This window comes from Salvelinus alpinus, chromosome 27, assembly GCF_045679555.1.
Source record: "Salvelinus alpinus chromosome 27, SLU_Salpinus.1, whole genome shotgun sequence".
Taxonomy (NCBI): Eukaryota; Metazoa; Chordata; class Actinopteri; order Salmoniformes; family Salmonidae; genus Salvelinus; species Salvelinus alpinus.
In genome coordinates this window covers 35,767,445-35,794,971 of record NC_092112.1, presented here as the reverse complement: position 1 = coordinate 35,794,971, position 27,527 = coordinate 35,767,445, and the positions used below count along the sequence as shown (strand labels likewise).

General features: G+C 42.2%; 1 protein-coding gene across 3 annotated transcripts; it reads right to left on the bottom strand.

Annotated features, from left to right (window-relative positions):
* Positions 1 to 1,293: 1,293 nt before the first annotated feature.
* Positions 1,294 to 26,945, bottom strand: vipas39 (VPS33B interacting protein, apical-basolateral polarity regulator, spe-39 homolog). Of its 3 annotated transcripts, XM_071370468.1 has the most exons (20): positions 26,829 to 26,875; positions 26,049 to 26,179; positions 20,371 to 20,463; positions 14,077 to 14,182; positions 12,339 to 12,479; positions 11,980 to 12,018; positions 11,812 to 11,876; positions 11,601 to 11,657; positions 11,246 to 11,338; positions 9,811 to 9,844; positions 9,379 to 9,481; positions 7,764 to 7,791; positions 7,325 to 7,398; positions 6,836 to 6,911; positions 6,289 to 6,423; positions 5,709 to 5,750; positions 5,190 to 5,366; positions 4,737 to 4,826; positions 4,141 to 4,245; positions 1,294 to 1,877 (listed from the first exon to the last, which is right to left on the bottom strand). In XM_071370468.1, the coding sequence occupies exons 3-20, from the start codon at positions 20,461 to 20,463 to the stop codon at positions 1,857 to 1,859; spliced, it is 1,479 nt and encodes a 492-aa protein (XP_071226569.1). In that variant the 5' UTR covers positions 26,049 to 26,179; positions 26,829 to 26,875; the 3' UTR covers positions 1,294 to 1,856. The 3 variants fall into 3 exon arrangements, with proteins under 3 accessions (XP_071226569.1, XP_071226568.1, XP_071226566.1); XM_071370467.1 differs by lacking the exon at positions 26,049 to 26,179 and having other exon boundaries at positions 26,829 to 26,945; XM_071370465.1 differs by lacking the exons at positions 26,049 to 26,179; positions 26,829 to 26,875 and adding an exon at positions 26,225 to 26,305.
* Positions 26,946 to 27,527: the final 582 nt, after the last annotated feature.

The following is a 27,527-nucleotide window of genomic DNA, read 5'->3' as shown; positions in this document are numbered from 1 at the left end:
GGGATGATATAGAGGTCCTGGATGGCAGGGAGCATGGCCCCAGTGATGTACTGGGCTGTCCATACCACTCTGTCGCGCCATGTGATCGAGGGCGGTGCTGTTGCCATACCAAGCAGTGATGCAGCCAGTCAAGATGCTCTTAATCGTGTAGCTTTATAACTTTTTGAGGATTTGGAGGACCATGCCAAACCTTTCCAACTTCCCGAGGGGGAAGAGGCACCGTCGTGCCTTCTTCATGACTGTGGGCGTGAGTGGACCATTTTCAGTCCTTAGTGATTTGGACACCAAGGAAGCTCTCGACCCGCTCCACTGTAGCCCCGTTGATGTGGATAGGGGCATACTCGCCCCCCCCCCCCCTCCCCATTTTCTGTAGTCCATGATAAGCTCCTTGGTCTCACTGACATTGAGGGAGAGGTTGCTGTCTCGACACCACACTGTCAGGTCACTGACCTCCTCCCTGTAGGCTCATCGTCGCCGGTGATCAGGCCTACCACCGTCGCGTCGTCAATTAATTATTGATTGCATGCTGGTGTTGTAGGCTAGCCTAGGTAGGATAATTGTATTGTCCCCGAACAAGATCAATAGGGGAGCTTTTGAGCTGTGTCTCATGTCTTCACTGTTCTTTCATGCACAATGATGCACCTGGCCCCTCCGCTTATATAGAAAATTGGTGCAGCTTTGAATGATTTTATGTGCGGTATGATTGCTAGTTAGCCTATTGCAGATCTGGACAAATGATCCACCTATCACTATATTGTCACTATGAATGGTGGATAGAGGGCAGGATATACAGACAGGTAGACTATATTGACCTGTGGTATAGTTAGCGTGCCTCAAAGCGTAGTGCATAAGGGAAGTACCAAAACACCTTGATATAGGGGTGCCCATGCAAGCAGCTGAGGAAATGTGGCTAGGATGGAATAAATAATATAGTAAAACCTGCAAAAGGGTGAAAGTAAAGCAGTAAAAAAAAAAAACACACTACCCTCTCCAAAGAAAACAAGTAAAAGTTAGACAACCCCCCCACCCCAGTACATTTCCAACTGTCCCTCATCTTCTAGCTTTTTTACTACAATATTAGAAACCTGTCATTTTCACACATGTTGACATACTGTAGCAGTCGAGCTGGAGATGATGAATTTGATGTTGACTGTAACAAACTGACTGCAACCCACCATTTTGTAAGTAATTGAGTAACCTTCTGTTGAAAAAAAACAACGAATTAGATTAAAAAAATAAATAAATGGTACACCAAAAAGGTAAATGAGCTCTAAAATGTAGGTACCACCACAGTTGCAAGTCAAGAACGTGTTTCAGCCGTTCTTAAAGTTTTATTTTCATGTTTATAAAAACATAAAGTAGATCAGGGGGTCAGAGGAATACATGTCTATATACTGTTGTTCAGACTTTTCCTACCGCTGTTGCACCTTCTGCTTCGGCTTGTGTAAAGAGCACAGCTAACAGGGTTGGCAAAAAGATGGATACGCACGTCGAGCAAGCATTACACAAGACTGCAAACCAAAAAAAAAGTCATGAAAATGGAAGGTTTTGGCTCATTCATTCGTATGGCCACCTGCTCTCTCCTAGGCTGTCACACTTAAAGTTAGCTCTGGTCCAGGGCGTTAGTGTGTGTTCCTCTACTAACGGTTAGTGGAGCAATGCAAACTAATGCCATGGACCAGAGCTAACAAAGTATGGAAGGTGAACTTCGTCTTGCAGTCAAACCGTCAACTGCATCTTCACTCCAGGAGCCGTTACTTTAAAATAATTTGTCCCACACATCATGTCTCATCTGAAACAAATAGTTTGAAATGTCCATTTGAAGCAGTGTTGTCATAGTCTTCTAGCAATGGATGTCAGTTTTTCCATCGGATTTGCTGCAAGAAAAGAGCCAAAGTCCTGTTAGTGATGATAAAACTCTGACTTTAACCATGTTGAATTATGATTTGATATAAAACAACTATCTAATTGTTTCACAGATTCTGATTGAATAAATCCAGAGACAGATCTAATTATTTAATGGACAACTAAAAATGTGATTTCATCAAACTTGATTACCATTGGATGAATTCTTCTGGACTAGAGCTGGGACTAAATACTGTGACTCTAACTTATTTTGTTTTCGAAGCTTGCCTGCCACGCTCAGACCAGTTTGCTCAGACCAAGGGTTTAGTTCACTTTTCGAAGTGGATAACACAGTTTTATAGGATAATTTGACAAATAAATGCAAAAAGTTCACACAGAGTGCATCGGAGTGACAAACTAGTCCGCCATTGCATCCCTGGAAGTCACTCTGTGACTCAAACTTATTTTTATATATTTAAAAAAAATATACACTCCCCAACATATTTATTTGGACAGTGATGCTTAAACTTTTAATTTGGCTCTATACTCCAACATTTTGGATTTGAGATCAGCATTTTTATATGAGGCGACAGATCAGAATGTCACCTTTTATTTGAGGGTATTTTCATCCATATCGGTTTTATAATTGAGAAATGAAAACACTTCGAAGATAGTTACTTTACTTTATTACTACGTAATACATACATACATCTCTGCAAAAGATCTGATGTGAAAAGATCTGATGTGATTGGTCAAAATACCAATTAGTGGAAACAGATCAGAATTGGGCTGCCTGTCTAAAGTTTGGGAAACCCTAGGCTAGACCACCCAGCCCACAATTCAAGTGATCATGTCCCAAGACCAAATTATCATTAGTCTTGACTATAATGCAGTTTAGAATAGGCTGGAGAATATGGGTGTGTGAAAATGTCCCTTCAACATGACTAATCTGATTACATAACTCAGATTTGACCATGCACAAGTGTAGTTCTGTTGAGATGTACAAAAGAGAAGTGGAAGTGTTTTAGAAGGTTAAATACATTGTCTGGCCATGAGTATCAACACAGAAAGGAACCAAGGTTGAAGAGGAACTACTGTCTTTCCATAAAAACACAACCAGACTGAGAAAACAGATTGTGTTACACAACAGTGGATGCCCCATAAGGAAATAGGGCTGTCAATTTTAGCCTTCCACTTAAAACTGACAATGACCAGCCACTTCAGTTGAAGTAGACACATCATCACACTGTCTTATTATGAGCCATCCTCTTATGATTGTCATATTTATCATTACAAGAGGAACAGACGAGAGACTAAATTTGCACCTTATCTGATCCTCACCACTTCCTTACACAAGCAGACTTCCCGTCTTGCTAGAGACGTGACACTTTCAGACAGGTTTGTTTTCATTAGGCACCAAATTGAAGAAAAACAGACTGAAACAGGGAGGGGCTACCTGGATATTTTTGTATTGCAAAACGTTTAAAAAACGTTTCAGTTGTGTGCCACAATGAAAATGACCCAATTCACATGGGAAATGCAGGATGTTGCACATAGTTAGGCAATCTACTGCACAATATTGTTCTCAAGAAACCCTTTGATGCAAAGGAGTCTTGTATTGTTGGGTGTTGAAAGAAGTCATTTTGCTTAATGTCCTCGCGCTTTACAATCAAAGCAACTTTAATTGTTGATTTTCTGTCTCCTTAGGGCCAAATTGTGTTGTATTTGTGTCGTAATAACACCTATAAGTGTTCTTCACTTCTGGACCTGGGAGGGTCACTATACGTATAGGCTGTACTTTCCAGCTTCGCCCTATACCACCTGATACGAACTGCTAATCAAGATTTTAATTAGCCGAATCGGGGGTGTTAGTGCAGGGCTGGAACAAAAGCCGGTACACGTCTGCCCTCCAGTGTACAGGGTAACTCATTGGTCATTGACTCTGACCCTGGAGACCTAAAGGGTGTATGGCTTTTTCTTTCAACTCGGATACTTATACCACTGATTGACCTCATTGAGTTTTTTTGAGTAACATATTTGTAAACTCAAGTGTGTTAGTGATGGGCTGGAGCAAAAGCCTGCACACACTTTAGCTCTCCAGGGCCAGGGTTAGTGACCGCTGGCGTAACAGAAAAGCTCTCAGATTATGTGACTGAAGCCGACTTGTGGTGATGACCCCTATCTTACAGTGTAGGGTGCATTTCCCACACTAATGGTTAAGGGTAAGATTGGAGGAGGGGAAGCAGATCCTAGATCTGTACCTAGGGGAAACTTCCCCCCCAGAGCCTATTTTACCGAGTTGCTGAGGATTTCCTCGATCTTCCTGTACTCCGATGAGCCTCTCTCCACCTTCCCCCGGTACACAATCAACTGCTGCCGGTCCTTCAGGTCCCTGTACGTCTGATTGGGCAAAGGAACCGCCAATCAATCATCATGCCACATAATGATAAATAGCATGTGATGCCAGTATAAGAGATTAAATGTTATCCGTACTGTCAATGATATCATTTGCCACAATTGTTCGAGTTCTTGCGCACTAGGCATTGTAGGCATAGTATTAAACTGCAGTACTGTTACCAATGTAAGTTATGTCAAAATACTGTAACAGTAGTGCTAGAGACATAGGATGTAGTTCTACATAGGAATTTGACTTGCCTGGTTAAAAAAAAGGTTGAAATAAAAAATAAATAGATAATCAATACTCATTATAGTGCTTTAAAACATGGAAGTTGGTAGAAATTACCTCTAACCACTGATCCAGGGTCAGCCCATTTTTCTATGACTCTAAGGGTTAAGGTTAGGATATGGGATTGCATAATCTGATCCTAGATCTGTGGTTAGGGGTGATTCCTACATCGAGCTATAACATGTGTGTCTGTCAGATGTCTCACATTGATGATGACGTCGTGACACTTATACTTCTGCGCCAAACTGATCTTCTGCTCCGCGTCTTCAACCAGGTTTACGTAATCCTGCAACACCTAGGAGTAGAAAGGAGAAGAGGGACAGAAAGAGACGGATGAGCGACTAAAAGAAATGTGGCAACACATCTGCATGATGTGGCATAACAGTCAGTGTAATCCCAAAAAACGAAAACACACAGCATCTAGCTATGAATTAAATTCTATTTAGTGCCATTTTCTGGTTTAATTTGAGCTATTATGCTTATGGCATTTTGAATTGTCCAATTCAACTGCATTGCATGTAATGTGCCACACCCAATATATCTGCAGAATACTGAAAACAATGGAAATAGAGACCAGTGCTTATTTCAGGTGATTTTAAAAACACAGTACCACCTGGTGTTCAGACTGGGGAAGTGCAGCTGTAGTTGTCCTACCTACCTGTACTGGTGCGTTGTTTTTCTGAAGGATGTCCACTATTCTATGGAAGCCAATGGGAGACCTCTTCTTGGTGTAGCCCAGCCAGTTCTTGGTGGTGAACAGAGCGTCCACATCGAACCAGGCTTTCAGCTTCGCCCTCGCACCCAGACATGTGAGGAGAAACTGTTTATCTGAAATCTGGATGATGACAAAACTTGGGAGTTATTACAATCATTGAATGTTGTTTAACCTGGAAACACACATTTTCCCTTAACTCTGTTGGGAAATAGGGTTGAAGGCAAATCGATGTCTTTCTGACAACTTCAGCTCAATGAAGGTCTTAAAATAGTTGGACAGATGGATTGGCATGAATAACAAAAATATTCATATGGTCTCATTGCAAACGGAGCCAGAATATTGTTTAACGAAAAGATTCACAACAGTGACTCAAGCCAGACACATTTACCTAGTAATAAAGACAAAACAAAATGGACAGACAAATACTAATGTGTAGTCCGAGCTTCTCTCTCTCTCTCTTACCCTGAAGGTCTTCCGTATGTTGGCTGGACTGCTGAACGTGCCCTGTGGGAGAGACTGGGCTAGTTAGTTGATGTTGTGCACACAGACACAGATACAGACCCAGGCACATACACATACAGGCACACACGCACAAACAGACCTTAATCAACTCCAACCATAATGTTATTTCAATTAAAAACAAGACTAATTATTAAATGTTTGGATATAATGGCAATATGTATAATATAAAAGATTGATAGATTAATGCACAGATTAATGCATTTTTACATCAACACTGATTAACACTAGGTTCCCTACTACAGCCAGGTGACTGACAATCTCTGTCTCCATCTTGTGGTCGCAATAGAGAATTACAGTCAGAAAAAAACTGTCTCCGTAGCACAGTGGTCATCAAACCTGAGCGCTACAGGGTGTGCCAGCTCTGGCTCCAGTCCAGCCCTAACAGGACTAACACCACATTCACCTGATCAACTTATCATCATGCCAAATCTGGAGCACTTGCTCGTACTGGAACAAAAGCCTGCACACCCTGTGGTTCTCCAGGACCAGGTTTGAGGGCCACTTCAGTTCCAGAACTCACATCAGACTCCCCATAATGGTAGAAGCAGGAGTAATAGAGAGTAGTGATGATGGGCATGTTGAGGATGGAGGCTTTCCGCGGGTATTTCTTAAAGATGTCCGCCTGGCCGCTACTCTCCACCTGTTTGTCGTTAGCCTGAACGGGGAACACATGGAATTTTTGGTTTTAAAACCTACATAAAGCTGTCATAAGCATGGCTTGATATGACGTATGGTTAGCCTGGAGAAACAGAGAAGGGAAGGTTTGGAATGTTTGGTTTTAAAGCCTACATAAACATGTCAAACATGACATAGGATTTGACATATTATGCAATGATCGAGCTTATGACAAAATATGTCATAGCGTAGGTATCTGTGGCGAAACTGTTCTCCCAAATTACACATTGAAACCTTATGACGACCATATTAGTGCGCCATGCTTTTTAACAGATTTCAAACAAGATTTTATTTAAAGCGCAAAATAAAATGTTACTACTGTACCATGAGCAAGATTCAGCCATTGGTGTTCTTCAGTCGAGTATGTTTAAAAAATAGCAGCGGTTTCTCACCTCGATGATAATCTGCCTTTCCAGGAGTGTGTAGTGGTCTTGAACGTGAGTGGCATCGTCTGGTGAGAAGGGGAGACTGCAACAAAGTCCATGGTGCTAGTTAGTAACGCTGTTCTCCAAAGCTAATCCTGCTGTGTAGTATCTCTGACTCCAGGAGTAGGTAACATTCAAATGTGTTAAATGACCTTACTTCAGGAAAAGGTTTGTACGACCTTGTATGATTTAAAAACACCCCAGTCAACAATATCAAAATGTGGCAGAAAACGGGAAAAGAAAAAGATGCTGTTCATGAGAGAAAACTTTGGATTCTTTACCTTGGTTCTGTTCCTTAGGGTACGCAACGGAAAACATTTTGCAACAGAAAACGAAAATCAGCACTTCTTTTTGGACGCGGTCATGTAGTGCCTTCCTGTGTCTGTACGAATTCTTCCGTTTTGTGCCTAATGAACACGACCCTGAGACGTGAGGTAATGTGGAGTGGATCTTTACCTGAGGCAGTTCTTCAGAAAGTCCCTCCTCTTGTTCTCGTCTCTGATGTTGAGGTGATCTCTGTACTGCATGAGCTGAATATGGAGATGGAAACAGAGGAAGGTGGATTGAGATTTAAAACCATCAACAACCAATGAGTGCAGAGCATTAAAAAGGCACAATCTGTATTGTTCATTTCAACTCCACCGTCAGCGGTGTCACAGACAGTTTTCAGGGATACAGTATCTTCAACCGAGCTTCCTTTTCCCCTGAAAACCAGATGTGGAGACCCTGCTCATGCATTTATTTTACACCTGCTATGTTAGGTTATTTCAACTCAAATGTGCTGCCCCTGCACTTGTTTGACACATTTTAGGATGGACTGAAATGTAACTGAATTAGACTTTTGAGGTAACTGTCCCCCCCCAGAATGGCTTGGCAGTTCATGAGAAGTACATACCGCCATGTCTTCTGTTCTGTCCAGGGACCTTGATGACACGAGAGAAAAGAGGACTGATCAGAATGCCTGCATACAAGTAGCAAGTTGACCACACAGTACCATCATTTGGGTACACAATGGAAAATATTTAAAATCTTTTGCAAAATAATTCTTAAAATGGACAAATCCTGACAGTCCCTCCCTGTTTCAGTCTGTTTTATTTCCTTTGGTGCCTTATAAACACAACTCAGATGCTACACTCCTTGAACAGGAGCGGTAAAAACCAGTCCAACAAGGTTACATGACAACTACATTGATACAATCTTATGGCTTAAAGGATACAGTGCATTCGGAAAGTATTCATTACAGCCTTATTCTAAAATTGATTACAATTGATTTTTTCCCCCACTCATCAATCTACACACAACACCCCATAATGACAAAGCAAAAACTGCCTTTTGGTTTTTAGAAATGTTTGCAAATGTATATATATATATTTTTTCAATATCACATTTACATAAGTATTCAGACCCTTTACTCAGTACTTTGTTGAAGCACCTTTGGCAGCGATTACAGCCTTGAGTCTTGGATATGACGCTACAAACTTGGCACAACTGTATTTGGGGAGATTCTCCCATTCTTCTCTGCAGATCCTCCCAAGCTCTGTCAGGTTGGATGGGGAGCGTCACTGCACAGCTATTTTCAGGTCTCTCCAGAGATGTTAGATCGGGTTCAAATCCGGGCTTTGGATGGGCCACTCAAGGACATTCAGAGACTTGTACCGAAGCCACTCCTGCGTTGTCTTGGCTGTGTGCTTAAGGTCGTTGTCCTGTTGAAGGTGAACCTTCACCACAGTTTGGGGCGCTCTGGAGCAGGTTTTCATCAAGGATCTCTCTGTACTTTGTTCCGTTCATCTTTGCCTTGATCCTGACTAGTCTCCCAGTCCCTGCCGCTGAAATACATCCCCACAGCATGATGCTGCCACCCCCACGCTTCACCGTAGGGATGGTGCCAGGTTTCCTCCAGACATGACGCTTGGCATTCAGGCCAAAGAGATCAATCTTGGTTTCATCAGACCAGAGAATCTTGTTTCTCATGGTCTGAAAGTCTTTAGGTGCCTTTTGGCAAACTCCAAGCGGGCTGTCATGTGCCTTTTACTGAAGAGTGGCTTCCGTCTGACCACTCTACCAGAAAGGACTCTAGAGCTCTGTCAGACTGACCATCAGGTTCTTGGTCACCTCCCGGACCAAGGCCCTTCTCCCCCAATTGCTCACCTTGGCCGGGCAGCCAGCTGTAGGAAGAGTCTTGGTGGTTCCAAAATTCTTCCATTTAAGAATGATGGTGGCCACTGTATTCTTGGGGACCTTCAATGTTGGAGATATTTTTTGGCACCCTTCCCCAGATCTGTGCCTCGACACAATCCTGTCTCGATATTTCTGTTTTTTCTTTTAATACATTTGCAAAAATTTCCAAAAACTTGTTTTCACTTTCTCCTTATGGGGTATTGTGTGTATATTGATGAGAAAAAATAATGAATCCATTTTAGAATAAGGCTGTAACATAACAAAATGTGGAAAAAGTCAAGGGGTCTTAAGACTTTCCCGAATACACTGTATTTTAGTGAATTGTTACTCACTTGAAAAGCTCCACCAAAAGCTTCTGTTCTCCTATTTCCTTCAGGTAGTGGATATAATGACTAAGAGCTATTTCTCTTGTTATCAACTCCCGGAAGAGAATCTCTGCACAGAAACACAGTGAACTGTCATTATTTGCAGAATATTTGCCATGTGCACTTAACTTTTGCAACATCCAAAGTTTGCAACTGTTATTGTTCTAAAGGAATAGTATATGCCATTTAACAGATGCTTTTGTCAGCATGCATACATTTTCAACACCTGGGAATAATAAATAAAAAAGGTAGAACTAAATGTAGAAGACGAAGAAAATAGAAAAATAAAAGGTGCAAAATTTGCACTGGCGTAAATTCCTGGTAACTCAACCAGAATAGAGTGAGGTAAAAAAAAGTTCAATCTAATAAAAAAATAAAAAAACGGATTAAAAACCTTACCTTTACTTAATGACTTCTTTAAATATATTAAAACCTGCAATGAGAGGTTACAGAACAGTATAAGTATACTGAACAAAAATATAAACGCAACATGTAAAGTGTTGGTACCATGTTTCATGAGCTGAAATAAAAGATCCCAGAAATGTTCCACGCGGACAAAAAGCTTATTTCTCTAAAATGTGGTGCACCAATTTGTTTACATCCCTGATAGTGAGCATTTCTCTTTTGCCAAAATAATCAATCCACCTGACAGGTGTGGCATATCGTGAAGCTGATTAAACAGCATGATCATTACACAGGTGCACCTTGTGCTGGGTACAATAAAAGGCCACTCTAAAATGTGCAGTTTTATCACACAACACAATGCCACATATGTCTCAAGTTGAGGGAGCTTGCAATTGGCATGCTGACTACAGTCAATCAGAACTGTTGCCAGAGAATTGAATATTCATTCCTCTACCATAAGCCATCTCCAACATCATTTTAGAGAATATGGCAGTACGTCCAACTGGCCTCACAACTGTCCGAAACAGTCTCAGGGAAGCTCATCTGCATGCTTATCATCCTCACCAGGGTCTTGACCTGACTGCATTTCAGCGTAACCGACTTCAGTGGGCAGATGCTCACCGTCGATGGCCACTAGCACGCTGGAGAAGTGTGCTCTTCACGGATGAATCCCGGTTTCAACTGTATCGGGCAGATGGCAGACAGAGTATATGGTGTCGTGTGGGAGATCAGTTTGCTGATGTCAACGTTGTGAACAGAGTGCCCCACGGTGGCGGTGGGGTTATGGTATGGGCAGGCATAAGCTACGGACAACAAACCCAATTGCATTTTATCAATGGCAATTTGAATGCACAGAGATACCGTGAAAAGATTGCCCATTGTCGTGCCATTCATCTGCCGCCATCACCTCATGTTTCAGCATGATTATGCACGGCCCCATGTCGAAAGGATCTGTACACAATTCCTTGAAGCTGAAAATGTCCCAGTTCTTCCATGTTTGGGATGCTCTGGATCGACGTGTACAACAGCGTGTTCCAGTTCCCGCCAACATCCAGCAACTTCACACAGCCATTGAAGAGGAGTGGGACAACAGTTCACAGGCCACAATCAACAGCCTGATCCACTCTATGCGAAGGAGATGTGTCGCGCTGCATGAGGCAAAAGGTGGTCACTCCAGATACTGACTGGTTTTCTGATCAACGCTCATAACTTTAAAAAAAAGTATATGTGACCAACAGATACATATCTGTGTTCCCAGTCATGTGATATCCATAGATTAGGGCCTAATGAATGTATTTCAATTGACTGATTTCCTTAAATGAACTGTAAGTCGGTAAAATCTTTGAAATTGTTGCATGTTGCGTTTATATTTTTGTTCATTGTAATAAAAATGATGTTTTCTTTCAACTAGAGTCAAATCAAATCGTACCGCAGTGATGACGTTTCCATCATGTGCATTCACAGCCTCGTCCAGTAGCAGCAGTTTGTCCTGTAAGGAGCGGAACTTCTCCAAAGAGTAGACCTATGAGAAAATACAATCATGGACTGAGTTAGAATAATACAATATTAATATTATATCACAGTCCATAGAATTGTTAAATACATAAAGCAGAGTATTTACTGGAGCATTATAAAACCGATGATAATAACAACCTAATAAACTGTATGCAATTTAGCAGACACTTTTATCCAAAGTGACTAACAGTAGGCATAACAACAGTCAGCTTACAATTTACAGTCAGTTTGAAGACAAATAAATGTTGATTTTACACCATTGATCCTACCTTTCCCTGCTGCATCCTCTTCACAGTCTCCTCAGGGGTCCAGTCACTGACGTAGTCCTGCCACAACAAGATGACGTCATCATTAATAGACCAACGACAGTCCAGTAAATACAGTATTAGTGATGTTAATAACAGTTAGTTCAGTTTGTGGAACAACTCTTCAGAGTGCTCTGAAATATACTGATTATGTGTAACATAAAACATATCTTACCTTGTATTCAGATTTTGGTTTCCGAAGTTCCGGGGCGTAATTTCGGATGGATGGATCACCGAAAGCTATAAAATACTAGAAAAGTTGAGAACCACGCTTTTCAAAATAGCAATTTTCACACACATATGGCAGAAATGGAGTAACAACTCTCGCTAAAATGTTACCCACACTCAGAGAAGGACTGGAAGCTCCCAGTTTTGGCCTTTCCTAAAAAATGAGAGAGTGTGTGTTAATTGATAAGGAAATACTTATGTTGACATTAGTATTCGCATTGAGAATGTGCAAAACTAGGGACAATGGTTAGTGTATAGCTAGAGCTCATTGGTGTTTCTTATAGATTCAAAACTGTACCGAGGGCAAATCTGTTTGACAGAATGAAGCGAACCCATTTTGATTGGGTCGAATGCAACGGTCACAAGATCGGTTATCCCAAACTCAAAAATCGACCCACAACACAACACTTCCAATCTAAATACACCCAACGAGAATGGCCTTAAAAACCTGTCAAGAGGTGGACTGAGTTGTACCTTTGAATAAGGAGCTTAAGGAGTAGCCAGAACTATTCTTGGGCAACGAAGGGGCAGTGTGGATTTTGGGGAAGCTCTGGTCCCGCACCTCTCCTGTGGAGCGAATGCTGGATTCTGTCTCCTTGACCGACCACGAGATACCTGAGGGAACATCAACATTTAAGGCCACAACTTACAACATTTAGGCCCAGAACCATTCAAGTTACTAGCAAACGTACTGGTCCTAAGTGAACTTATCACAAAACTTAAAAAGGTACAGTCCATTCGTTTTCTGTTTCCCTTGTGGCAACGAACCAAATTACAAAGAATCAACCTAAATTATAAACACACATAGTGTCTGTTGCTTCATTTAGGAAAATACATTGAGTTCAAAACATTAAGAACACCTTCTACATTTACATTTACATTTAAGTCATTTAGCAGACGCTCTTATCCAGAGCGACTTACAAATTGGTGCATTCACCTTATGATATCCAGTGGAACAACCACTTTACAATAGTGCATCTAACTCTTTTAAGGGGGGGGGGGGGTTAGAAGGATTACTTTATCCTATCCTAGGTATTCCTTAAAGAGGTGGGGTTTCAGGTGTCTCCGGAAGGTGGTGATTGACTCCGCTGACCTGGCGTCGTGAGGGAGTTTGTTCCACCATTGGGGTGCCAGAGCAGCGAACAGTTTTGACTGGGCTGAGCGGGAACTGTACTTCCTCAGAGGTAGGGAGGCGAGCAGGCCAGAGGTGGATGAACGCAGTGCCCTTGTTTGGGTGTAGGGCCTGATCAGAGCCTGAAGGTACGGAGGTGCCGTTCCCCTCACAGCTCCGTAGGCAAGCACCATGGTCTTGTAGCGGATGCGAGCTTCAACTGGAAGCCAGTGGAGAGAGCGGAGGAGCGGGGTGACGTGAGAGAACTTGGGAAAGTTGAACACCAGACGGGCTGCGGCGTTCTGGATGAGTTGTAGGGGTTTAATGGCACAGGCAGGGAGCCCAGCCAACAGCGAGTTGCAGTAATCCAGACGGGAGATGACAAGTGCCTGGATTAGGACCTGCGCCGCTTCCTGCGTGAGGCAGGGTCGTACTCTGCGAATGTTGTAGAGCATGAACCTACAGGAACGGGTCACCGCCTTGATGTTAGTTGAGAACGACAGGGTGTTGTCCAGGATCACGCCAAGGTTCTTAGCACTCTGGGAGGAGGACACAATGGAGTTGTCAACCGTGATGGCGAGATCATGGAGATTCTAAATATTGAGTTGCATACACAATCCATGTCTCAATTGTCTCAAGGATTAAAAATCCTTATTTAACGTGTGTCCTCCCCTTCATTTACACTGATTGAAGTGGATTAATAATGGATCATAGCTTTCACCTGGATTCACCAGGTCAGTCTATATAATGGAAAGAGCAGGTGTTCATAATGTTTTGTATACACTCAATGTATATTTCTATTGTAGCACTTTTCATTTTTCGGTTTACACCAATGACTGCACCAACCTCATCTTCTCATCTTGGCACTTGCAAAGACCCATTAATTGTCAGCAAGCAACTTTTTTTTTTTTTTTTTACAGGAAAGAGAACACACAGACTGCACCTTTTTAAAAGAATAGTTCACTTAAAAAGCTTTTAATATTTTGTTCATTAGTCTACGGTTAATACAATCCCCCAAAATGTATGTCACTCAGCAGTCAAGTTTTCAATATAGTGCACTTTCAGTACAGAGAAAAAACTGATGATGGACAGTTCTCTTACTTCCAACAGGCTCTCCACTCCAGCTGACCTTCTCCACATCATCTTCTTCATCCTCTTCCTCTACCAGGCTGCGGATACTGTTCACAGCCCGCTTGGATTCCTTTAGCTTAAATACATTAGAAATAGAAAAAACATGTTTATGTTCACACTACATTTCTGTACCTTGACAGTCCAATGTGAGCAAGTATGTTTCCAAACTTCAGATGCCACATACCCAGCCGCTGGCCATGTTTCCATGTTGACATTTGCTAAAAGTTTCCACCATTGTCTTTCTTTGGTGTCCTACCCTTGTGTGATAGGGTAAGCTAGTTAAAGTATCCAAATGTAACATACATAAGAGGTGGCTAACCCTCCTCTTGAAGATCTTTAGGATTTGTAGGCTTCTGCTCAAGCCCTGCTCAAACACACCGGTTTGATGTGCAGCTGATTAATAGAATCAAGTGTGCTGGAGCAAAAGCCTGCATACTCAGTAGTTTAAAGAAGAGGATTGGCCAACTGCCTGGCATAAAAGTATTGCGTCCCAAATAGCATCGTATTCCGTACATCGGGCTCTCCAACCCTGTTCCTGGAGAGCTAAGTTCTTGTAGGTTCACTCCAACCCTGATCTAGCGCAACCAATTCTAATAATTAGCTGGTTGATCAGCTGAATCAGGTTAGTTACAACTAGGGTTGGAGCGAAATCCTACAGGTTAGCTCTCCAGAAACAGGTTAGGAGAGCCCTTCCCTACATCAGTGTTTCCCAAATCAGGCCCTCGAGTACCCCCAACAGCCCACATTTTTGTTGTCGGCCTGGGGCCATGAAAAAAAAAGATGTACTGTTGGGGATACTCGAAGACCGGAGATGGGCAACACTGCCCTACATAGTACCACCCCTATAGGCCACGGTAAAAAAGTAGTGCATCAAGGTTTATATGGTTTAGTGTTTTATTTCTATGAGTTTTTCACACAAAAAATATGCAATCCAGCTTAGTTCCAGTTAGTTTACAGACCTGATTTGCACATTTCTTTAATGTAGTTACATTTTTTTATATATTTTATTTTAGTATTATGGACAGAAAGCGTGCGTGGGAGGCAAGGAGCCATTTGGGTTATATAGTTTGGTTTTTAGGGATGTCAGTTCTTGCAACTGGGGGCCAGTAATACATAAGGTAATGGTTTTGATTTGATTTATTAGGATCCCCATTAGCCCGATGCCAATGGAGAAAGCTAGTCTTACTGGGGTCCGACACAAAACCTAAAAGACATTACTGAAAAAAAGACTTTACAATTGACATACATTTAGAAACATTAACATGTAGCGTGTGTGTGAGAGAGTTACACATACATGTCAGTATAAATGTCACATGGGGGAGTAGGTCACATGGGGGAGAGGCGTTGTGCCGTGAGGTGTTACTTTATTAGTTTTTTAAAACCTGGTTTACTGTTCACTTGCGCTACATAACATGGAAGGGAGTTCCATGAAGTCATGGCTCTGTATAATACTGTACGTTTCCTTAAATTTGTTCTGGACCTGGGGACTGTGAAAAGACCCCTGGTGGCATGTCTGTTGAGGTAAGTGTGTGTGTGTGTCAGTGCTGTGTGTAAGTTGACTATGCAAACCATTTGGAATGTCCAACACAACGTTTAAAATAAAAACTAGTGACCCAGTCAGTCTTTCCTCAACTCTTCGCCAAGAGAGACTGACATGCATAGTATTAATATATCCCCATCTTTACAACCATTGAATCTATATGTTTTAAACCATAACAGTTTACAATCTAAGGTAACACCAAGTAATTTAGTCTCCTCAAATTGTTCAACAGCCACACCATTCATTACCAGATTCAGCTGAGGTCTAGAACTTGTACCAAAAACAATGCTCTTAGATTTAGAGATGTTCAGAATCAGTTTATTACAGGTCACCCATTCCAAAACTGACTGCAAATCTTTGTTAGGGGTTTCAGTCACTACATTAGCTGATGTCTATATGGTTTAATCATCAGCATACATGGACACACAGGCTTTGTTTAATGCCAGTGGCAGAACAATAGTAAAAATAGAAAAGAGTAGAAGGCCTAGAGAGCTGCCCTGCGGTACACCACACTTTACATGTTTGACTCTTCCATTAAAGAAAACCCTTTGAGTTCTATTAGATAGATAGCTCTGAATCCACGATATGGTAGAGGTTGAAAAGCCATAAGACATAAGTTCTCAACAACAGGTTATGATCAATAATATCAAAGGCTGCACTGAAATCTAACAGTACAGCTCCCACAATCTTATTATTATCAATTTCTTTCAACCAGTCAGTCATTTGTGTCAGTGCAGTACATGTTGAGTGCCCTTCTCTAGAAGCATACTGAAAGTCTGTTATTAATTTGTTTACAGAGAAATAGCATTGTATTTGGTCAATACATTTTTTCCAACAGTTTGCTAAGAGCTGGCAGCAAGCTGATAGGTCTGCTGTTAGAACCAGTAAAGGCCGCTTTGCTAATCTTGGGTAGCGGAATGACTTTGGCTTCCCTCCAGGCCTGAGGACAAATACTTTCCTCTAGGCTCAGATTAAAGATATGACAGATAGGAGTGGCTATAGTCAGCTACCATCCTCAGTAGCTTTCCATCTAAGTTGTCAATACTTGGAGGTTTGTCATTATTGATCTATAACAATTACTTTTTCACCTCTCCCACACTAACTTGACAAAATTCAAACTTACTACAATGCTTTTCTTTCATTATTCGTTTTTTTTATGCAGAGTACGATGGCTCACTGTTCATTGTTGGCATTTCCTGCCTAAGTTTGCCCACTTTGCCAATGAAGTAATCATTAAAATAATTGGTAACATCAAATGGTTTTGTGATGATATATCATGGTGCCCGAGAAGATGGCTGACATTTGACTGTGTTTTTTTTTTTTTGCATTATTTGTAACTTATTTTGAACATAATGTTGCTGCTATTGTCTCTTATGACCCAAAAATACTTCTGGACATCAGAACAGCGATTACTCACCACGAACTGGTAGAAGCTTTTTTTTTCTTTAATGAGTCCGACGTGAAGGACATACTGCTTTCCCGGGAACAGGCCCAAATCCCCGTCATTTGTGTGAAGAAAAGACGGAGCAAAAGAGGGCGGAGGTTGGGCTGCCTTCTGAGAATTTGTAGGCGATCGAATAAACCCCCACTGCCTTCCGATCTACTAGCTAACTTGCAATCATTGAAAATAAAATGTATGACCTACGAGGAAGATTAAACTACCAACGGGACATTAAAAACAGTAATATCTTATGCTTCACGGAGTCGTGGCTGAACGACGACATCAACATAAGCTGGTTATACACTGTATCGGCAGGATAGAACAGCAGAGTCTGGTAAGACAAGGGGTGGCGGACTATCTATATTTGCAAACAACAGCTGGTGCACGATATCTAAGGAAGTCTCGAGGTTTTGCTCGCTTGAGGTAGAGTATCTCATGATAAGCTGTAGACCACACCATCCACCTAGAGAGTTCTCATCTGTATTTTTCGTAGCTGTCTACATAACACCACAGACTGAGGCTGGCACTAAGACCGCACTCAATGAGCTGTATTCCGCCATAAGAAAACAGGAAAACGCTCACCCAGAGGAGCCACTCCTAGTGGCCGGGGACTTTAATGCAGGGAAACAAATCCGTTTTACCACATTTCTATCAGCATGTTAAATGTGCAACCGGGGGGGGGGGGGGGGGGGGGGTGAAGCAGATGCTAAGCTACAGGACTGTTTTGCTAGCACAGACTGGAATATGTTCCGGGATTATTCCGATGGCATTAAGGAGTACACCACATCAGTCATTGGCTTCATCAACAAGTGCATCAATGATGTTGTCCACAGTGACCGTACGTACATACCCCAACCAGAATCCATGGAATACAGGCAACATCCACACTGAGCTAAAGGCTGGAGCTGCCGCTTTCAAGAAGTGGGACTCTAACCCAGAAGCTTATAAGAAATCCCGCTATGCCCTTCGACGAACCATCAAACAGGCAAAGCATCAATACAGGACAAAGATCGAATCGTACTACACCGGCTCCGACACTCATCGGATGTGGCAGGGCTTGCAAACTATTACAGACTACAAAGGGAAGCACAGCCGAGAGCTGCCCAGTGACACGAGCCTACCAGATGAGCTAAACTACTTCTATGCTCTCTTCGAGGCAAATAACACTGAAACATGCATGAGAACACCAGCTGTTCCGAACGACTATGTGATCACGCTCTCTGCAACCGATGTGAGTAAGACCTTTAAACAGGTAAACATTCAGGGCCAGACGGATTACCAGGACGTGCACTCAGAGCATGCACTGACCAACTGGCAAGTGTCTTCACTGATAATTTCAACCTCTCCCTGTCCGAGTCTGTAATACCAACATGTTTCAAGCAGACCACCATAGTCCCTGTGCCCAAGAACACGAAGGTAACCTGCCTAAATGACTACCAACCCATAGCACTCACGTCTGTAGCCATGAAGTGCTTTGAAACGCTGGTTATGGCTCACATCAACACCATTATCCCAGAAACCCTAGACCCACTCCAATTTGCATACCGCCCTATCAGATCCACAGATGATGCAATCTCTATTGCACTCCACACTGCCCTTTCCCACCTGGACAAAAGGAACACCTATGTGAGAATGCTATTCATTGACTACAGCTCAGTGTTCAACACCATAGTGCCCTCAAAGCTCATCAATAAGCTAAGGACCCTGGGACTAAACACCTCCCTCTGCGACTGGATCCTGGACTTCCTGACGGGCCGCCCCCAGGTGGTAAGGGTAGGTAACAACACATCCGCACCGCTGATCCTCAACACAGGGCCCCTCAGGGGTACATGCTCAGTCCCCTCCTGTGCTCCCTGTTCACTCATGACTGCACGGCCAGGCACGACTTCAACACCATCATTAAGTTTGCCGATGACACAGCAGTGGTAGGCCTGATCACCAACAACAACGAGACAGCCTATAGGGAGGAGGTCAGAGACCTGGCCATGTGGTGCCAGGACAACAACCTCTCCCTCAACATGATCAAAACAAAGGATATGATTGTAGACTACAGGACAAGGAGGACCGAGCACACACACATTCTCATTGACGGGGCTGTAGTGGAGCAGGTTGAGAGCTTCAAGTTCCTTGGTGTCCACATCCCCAACAAACGAACCTGGTCCAAGCACACCAAGACAGTTGTGAAGAGGGCACGACAAAACCTATTCCCCCTCAGGAAACTGAAAAGATTTGGCATGGGTCCTCAGATCCTCAAAAGGTTCTACAGCTGCACCATCGAGAGCATCCTGACTGGTTGCATCACTGCCTGTTATGGCAACTGCTCGGCCTCCGACCGCAAGGTACTACAGAGGGTAGTGCGAACGGCCCAGTACATCACTGGGGCCAAGCTTCCTGCCATCCAGGACCTATAGACCAGGCGGTGTCAGAGGAAGACCTTAAAAAATGTCAAAGACTCCAGCCATCCTAGGAATAGTCTGTTCTTTCTGCTACCGCACGGCAAGTGGTTCCGGAGCGCCAAGGTCCAAGCGGCTTCTAAACAGCTTCTACCCCCAAGCCATAAGACTCCTGAACATCTAATCAAATGGCTACCCAGACTATTTGCATCCCCCCCTTTACGCCGTTGCTACTCTCTGTTATTATCTATGCAAATCATCCAGTCAGATGTGCAGCCAGACTTTTTAGGCACTCCTTTCAACCATACAGTTTACCAATTCCTCATCAACACATCGTGCCTTAACTGTGGATCAGGTCATAGGTTAGGTAAGCCCTTCTCATGACTAATTCCACATCCCTTTTGATTAGCTGAGGTGATTTGGTAAAGTGTGAAACACTCTATCAAGAAACAATTGATCTTTGATTGCCATTGGAAACCTTGAACACAACTTAATTATCATACAAAAATGACTTGACAAATACAAAAGATACACTTACTGTTAGCGGTTTTACCAGGGATTTCCACAGAGTACATGTATCTTTTGTATTTGTAAAATCTATTTGGGGTGATATAAAAGTAGAATTTCTGAGGTTCCATAACTGTATTGCACACAATGATTATTAACAGTTAGACAGAGCGTTGGGACAGCTGTACACATTGACCCCGCGGTGGTCGATTGTTAACTTTAGTATGTAAGAAAAATCAAGTCAGCTACCCCCAGTTCAAACTGGTTGGTATATTATTTTATTTCATGGGTTTTAGTTTCAGTTTACTATAAAAACCTTGCAGGGCATTATATATGGAATAGGGTGCCATTTGGGACACCCCTAAGACTTTCAAGTTATTTACCTTGGTAAAGTCATCATCTTCATCATCAAATGTGAAAGCTTTGAACTTCGAATTGTTCCAGTATTCCTCCTCATCTGGTTTACCCCTTGTCATCTGGAACAGAGTTAGTTACATTTACTGCACATTGTTTATACCACAGAAGGATATATCATATCTCTATTGTTTATACAACCATTGCGGATGCGTCCTTAGTACAACAACAGCAACCATATCAAGCGGTTTCAGACATAAGGCTGCAGGTTTGAGTCCTCCAGAATTTGCTACATTAGTCTCAGAAGTGGGATGGTGCTACAGTGAGATCAGCGGAAACATCCCTTGGATCCATGGGAGACATGAGGTAGTTAAACATAGAGGCGTGCTTCAGAAGGGGGAGGTGTCTTTTACAACACCAGGAATGTTATCAGAAAGTTGAGACTTCTTGGCATAGCCTAATGGCTAAAAAAATCTAAGTTCATTTGTCGCATTACACAGATTAGCAGATGTTAAAGCAGGTGCAGCGAAATGCTTATGTTTCTAGCTTCAGCAGTGCAGTAAGTGTCTAACAGTACAATACTGTGTACGGACAGTATGGACAATATACAGTGCATTCGGAAAGTATTCAGACCCCTTGACTTTCCACATTTTGTTACGTTACAGCCTTATTCTAAAATTGATTAAATAGTTTTTTTCCCTTCAATCTACACACAATACCCCATAATGACAAAGCAAAAAGAGGTTTAGACATTAACATAAGTATTCAGACCCTTTACTTAGTACTTTGTTGAAGCACCTTTGACAGCGATTACAGCCTCGAGTCTTCTTGGGTATGATGCTACAAGCTTGGCACACCTGTATTTGGGGAGTTTCTCCCATTCTTCTCTGCAGATCCTCTCAAACTTTGTCAGGTTGGATAGGGAGCATCGCTGCACAGCTATTTTTAGGTCTCTCCAGAGATGTTCGATAGGGTTCAAGACCAGACTCTGGCTGGGCCACTCAAGGACATTCAGAGACTTGTCTCAAATCCACTCCTGCATTGTCTTGGCTGTTTGCTTAAGGTCGTTGTCCTGTTGAAAGGTGCGGTGGAAGGAGCAGGTGAAAGGAGCAGGTTTTCATCAAGGATCTCTCTGTACTTTGCTCCGTTCATCTTTCCCTCGATCCTGACTAGTCTCCCAGTCCCTGCCGCTGAAAAGCATCCCCACCACGCTTCACCATAGGGATGGTGCCAGGTTTCCTCCAGGTTTCCTCCTCTTGGCATTCAGGCCACAGAGTTCACTGTTGGTTTCATCAGACAAGAGAATCTTGTTTCTCATGGTCAGAGTCTTTAGGTGCCTTTTGGCAAACTCCAAGCGGGCTGTCATGTGCCTTTTACTGAGGAGTGGTTTCCGTCTGGCCACTCTACCATAAAGGCCTGATTGGTGGAGTGCTGCAGAGATGGTTGTCCTTCTGGACGGTTCTCCCATATCCACAGAGGAACTCTGGAGCTCTGTCAGAGTGACCATCGGGTTCTTGGTCACCTCCCTGACCAAGGCCCTTCTCCCCCGATTGCTCAGTGTGGCCGGGCGGCCAGCTCTAGGGAGAGTCTTCGTGGTTCCAAACTTCTTCCATTTAAGAATGATGGCGGCCACTGTGTTCTTGGGGTCCTTCAATGCTGCAGAAATGTTTTGGTACCCTTCCCCAGATCTGTGCCTCGACACAATCCTGTCTCGGAGCTCTACGGACAATTCCTTCGACCTCATGGCTTGAAATAAAGTATTTCCATAAGTACAAACATTTCTAAAAACCTGTTTTCACTTTGTCATTATGTGGTATTGTGTGTAGATTGGTGAGTATTTTTTATATATTTTAGAATAAGGCAGTAACTTAACAAAATGTGGAAAAAGTCAAGGGTTCTGAATACTTTCCGAATGCACTGTATAAGTAGGAAAAGGTATGCCCAGCAGTAGTTATATAGGATGAGCTACTGTATGTCGAGAATACAGTATGTATATATAAAATGAGTAAACATTTAGCGTAATTTCTCAGAGATCAAATAAAAATTTCAACAACATAATGTTGCAGGAATGCTAATCTTATCTGTTTCTAACTACAGAAATGATTTCAGAACAATAAACATTATGTAAACATTACTAAAATAGTCAATGACTATGTACATAGGGCAGCAGTCTCTAAGGTACAGGGTAGGGTAACGGGTGGTAGCTGGCTAGTGACAGTGTCTAAGGTGCAGGGCAGTGTACTGGGCGGATGTCGGCTAGTGATGGACATAGAAGCTGTTTTTCAGTCTCTCGGTCCCAGCTTTGATGAACCTGTACTGTGTTTGCCTGCTAGATGATAGCCAGATGAACAGGTCATGGCTCGAGTGGCTGAGGTCCTTGATTATCTTCTTGGACTTCCTGTGACACAAGGTGTTGTAGATGTCCTGGACCCCCGGGGATGCGTTGGGATGACCCCACCACCCTCTGAAGAGCCCTGCGGTTGTGTGCAGTGAAGTTGCATGAGATGATAACTCATGTTTATCAAGAAACAAGGGCACTGCGTTCATCCACCTCTGGCCTGCTCGCCTCCCTACCTCTGAGGAAGTACAGTTCCCGCTCAGCCCAGTCAAAACTGTTCGCTGCTCTGGCACCCCAATGGTGGAACAAACTCCCTCACGACGCCAGGTCAGCGGAGTCAATCACCACCTTCCGGAGACACCTGAAACCCCACCTCTTTAAGGAATACCTAGGATAGGATAAAGTAATCCTTCTAACCCCCCCCCCCCCCTTAAAAGAGTTAGATGCACTATTGTAAAGTGGTTGTTCCACTGGATATCATAAGGTGAATGCACCAATTTGTAAGTCGCTCTGGATAAGAGCATCTGCTAAATGACTTAAATGTAAATGTAAATGATACAGCCCGACAGAATGCTCAATGGTGCATCTGTAGAAGTTTGTGAGGGTCTTAGGGGCCAAGCCGAATTTCTTCAGCCTTCTGAGTTTGAAGAGGCGCTGTTGCTCCTTATTCGCCACAATGTTGGTGTGAAGGGACCATTTCAGGAACTTGAAGCATTCGACTTTCTCCACTGTGGCCATGTCGATGACTATGTTCTATAAGGACAGACAGAAGCTAGGCTTGCTGGTTCAAGTCCCAGCCGGGCTTCCTCCAGAATTCGCTACTGTATCCAAAATGTCATAGAATATTCAAATATAGTCTTTTCACTAGCCTGTAGGTCAGGGGTAGACAGCCCTGGTCCTGGAGTGCCACAGGCAATTCGTGTTTTTGATTTTACCAACCTGGAAGACCAGGTGTGTTGAATTTAGACAATCATTGAACTGATCAAAAGCTCAGTTGGTCAAGTGTAGTGCCTAGTTGGAACAAAATCCGTCAGTACCTACAGCACTCCAGGAACAGGGTTGCCTATCCCTGCTGGAGGCCTAACTGAAATGCTTCTTGAGATTGTAGCTGACACACTTGGTCAGTGTCAGCATGTACTGTGCACTTTGTTTCCACTAGCCCAATATATTAGAGCTCTGATTAATTATTTCATTAATTAATAAGACAAGGTCTAAGGGCATTCCATAGCGACTGCGTTCCAGATAATTCATGGTCTAATGCAATGATTTATATGTACACTAGATGACTGCCAGGGGACACGGTTTTGAAGCCACTGTACCTCCATATTGGCACTCCCCTACCGTTGTAAAAAAGCTATAGAAATGCATTTATGAATGTCTACATTTGTTTTTGGCAAATGTATTACATTATAGAGACCTTAATGCATACTTTGAAATTATATTATGTGAGCTAAACATGAAAATATATTTACTTTAAAGTAAAAACAAATGTACATTACTGTCCCCACTACAACAAAAACATACTTAAATACATGTAACTTTGTCCTATAAACATTTAATTTAAAAACTGTAGAATTCCATTCACATTATAGAATTCCATAAAATGTTATCATTGGTCCAATGACTACTTGCTAGATGCTTGTGTCCCGCGTCTGAAGCCACATCCATAATTGGTAGATGGTTCTGATTGGAGAATCGCTGTTTACGGTGCCGAGCAGTGAACAAGAAACTTAAATCCACTTTTTAGATGATACCCCCTTCCCCAAATCAAAATCAAATATGAATACCAATGCGCACACGTTTCCTTTACTACCCTTCTGGGGCAGCACCTGCCTGTTTTGCGGGACTCATTAGCTAACAAGAAACAGGTGTCAACCAGACAGGTGTGCGCACAAAGCAAAAACAAAACATTGGCATCCATATTGTACTAAACAAAAAATGAATATAAATGCAACAATGAAAGATTTTACTGAGTTACAGTTAATATAAGGAAATCAGTCAATTGAAATAAATTCATTAGGCCCTAATCTATGGATTTCACATGACTGGGAATACAAATATGAATTTGTTGGTCACAGATACCTTAAAAAAGGTAGAGGAGTGGACCAGATAACCAGTCAGTATCTGGTGTCACCACCATTTGCCTCATACAGCTCGACAAATCTCCGTCGCATAGAGTTGATCAGGCTGTTCATTGTGGCCTGTGGAATGTTGTCCCACACCTCTTCAATGGCTGTGTGAAGTTGCTGGATATTGGTGGGAACTGGAACATGCTGTCGTACACGTTGATCCAAAGCATCCCAAACATGATCAATGGGTGACATGTCTGAGTATGCAGGCCAAGGAAGAACTGGGACATTTTCAGTTTCCAGGAATTGTGTACAGATCCTTGTGTCATTATGCTGTGCATTATCATGCTGAAACATGAGGTGATAGCGATGAATTAATGGCATGACCGTGGGTCTCTTTATTGCCATCAATAAAATGCAATTCTGTTCGTTGTCCATAGCTTATACCTGCCCATACCATAACCCCACTGTCACCATGGGGCACTCGGTTTACAACGTTGGCATCAGCAAACTGCTCGCCCACACGACACAATACATATGGTCTGCGGTGTTGAGACCTGTTGGACGTCCTGCCAAATTCTCTAAAACGATGTTTGAGACGGCTTATGGTAGAGAAATTAACATTAAATTCTTTGGCAACATCTCTGGTGGACATTCCTGCAGTCAGCATACCAATTGCACACTCCCTCAAAACTTGAGACATCTGTGGCATTGTGTTGTGTGACAAATCTGCACATTTTAGAGTGGCCTTTTATTTTCCACAGCATAAGGTGCACCTGTGTAATGACCATGCTGTATAATCAGCTTCTTGATATTCCACACTTGTCAGGTGGATGGATTATCTTGGCAAAGGAGAAATGCTCACTAACAGGGATGTAAACAAATGTGTGCACAAAATATGAAATAAATAATATTTTTGTGCATATGGAACATTTCTGCAATCTTTTGTTTCAGCTCATGAAACATGGGACCAACATTTTACATGTTGCGTTAATATTTTTCTTCGTGTAGATTTTGATTTGGGTGGGTGGGGGTGCATCTAAAAACAATCAGAACCGTCTATAGATTATGTATGTAGCTTTGGACACATGCTGCTAGCAGGTACAGTCATTGGACCATTAGTTATCTCAACCGCAATCACTATGGATTTCCCTTAGACCTTGTCTTATTAATTCATTAAATAATCAGAGGTCTAATATATTGGGATATGTTTTCCCCTGCTACTTTTGCTTCTGACACTATTGTTAGATTTGCACACTCATGACAAACATGGTAAAAAGAAAAAATAGACACTAACTACCTTAAGCGCCTATTGATGATAGTATATTCTGGCCGGGAAGTTTTGTTAACAGTCCCGAAGCTTGTTCTGAACGTTAAACCGCGTTGTTTGCGGAATGGTTTTGGAAAGATGGAACGTATCTTTCATATCAGCTAGAAATAATAAAAACAAAAAACAAAAGTTAAATTACTACACACCTTTTTAGGGTTAGTGTTCCCACACAGCCATGTCTCCATGTTACAGTGCTTGTTTACGGAAGACAGATGACCACCTGTTCTAATTAGGTATCGTCGAACACCTGTGTGTATGTTTCCTGTAAACTTAACTGGGGATGAAGTGTAGTTTGTCATCTGGTGGCACACACAGCGTATGGATCTGTGCAAATCTGGTAAAGTTATAGTAAGTGTGTAGTTTTTTTGGAAAGATTATTTCTCGCTGATATGGAAGACAAGGGCCACATGTTTCTAAAAAACGTTTCACAAGCGATTATTATTGATTTTTGTAACACAGCGTCGGTTTAGAATTGTAGTTCACATGGCCAGCTGTGTGAAAGCTAACCGCTAAAAACTATGGAGATTAGGGTTTTCGATTGCTAGACAACAGGTAAGTATTCTTCTTGTGAGCCTGTAGCTAGGCTATGATTGTGGTGATTGATGGCAGGTATTTTTGAGGGAGGCAGAGAGGGAAAGGAAAATGTTCTATCATGACTATCTCGGGAAATATCGACATATTTCAGGGCTGTGGAAGAGTAAAGGATAATTAGTAAATGATGGCTCTAAAAGCTCATAAACGAATAATTACCTTCAGAAATGTAGCTATACAGCTGGTCGGTAGCAGTAGACGTCTCTTGGTCAATCTGCCCTACCCTTTGATGGGAAATGTAGTGCGCTTGTGATTTACCGTATGCTTCAAAGAATTAAGGATAACCACAAAAAGACTACAAACGTAATATCTTCATGTATCCTCAATTGTTTTACTTCCGTGTCCCCTAAAATGGTTGTTTTTATTCACGAGTAATATTGTTTTTACTGCCAACCTGATTGTCATTTTAATAACTCACAATAATAACTAATTTAAATTAAAACGTCCAAATAGAGGCAATGTTATTGTTATGATTTCTTAATAAAATCCTATTGTGGAACCAATGGATCGTAGAGAGACAGGAATCACCTTCCTGTCACACATTTTCCAAACAAAGCAATATGTTTAGTATTAAGACGTGTCTTGATATCAAATACTGTTAGTACTGTAATATAGGCTTTATTTGTTTTAAATGTAAGAATAAATATCGGTGCTTTTATTTGGTTTCCACTAGTTACCACAGCCACAAAGACGCTATGTCGTAATAATTAATGAAAACAAAAAAATATATTATTTTGTCTTAATTGAAGGTAAGGCATAATGTTAAGTAAGATAAAGGGTAGAAATAGGCGAGGTGTATGACTGTGTGGCTTTGGGAACTAGTGACGAAGATTTTCTTTTGACAGGAACTTCCGCATG

Bases quoted from the DNA above. Each gene is read 5' to 3' on its own strand.
- vipas39 (XM_071370465.1), bottom strand. From the start codon at position 26,263: ATGGAGACATGGCTGTGTGGGAACACTAACCCTAAAAAG. The intron at 11,658-11,811 runs GTAAGATATGTT...TTGTTGTGGCAG, and splicing joins AACCAAAATCTGAATACAAG to GACTACGTCAGTGACTGGAC. The intron at 1,878-4,140 runs GTAAAATAGGCT...CTTTTCTTGCAG, and splicing joins AGGAAATCCTCAGCAACTCG to CAAATCCGATGGAAAAACTG.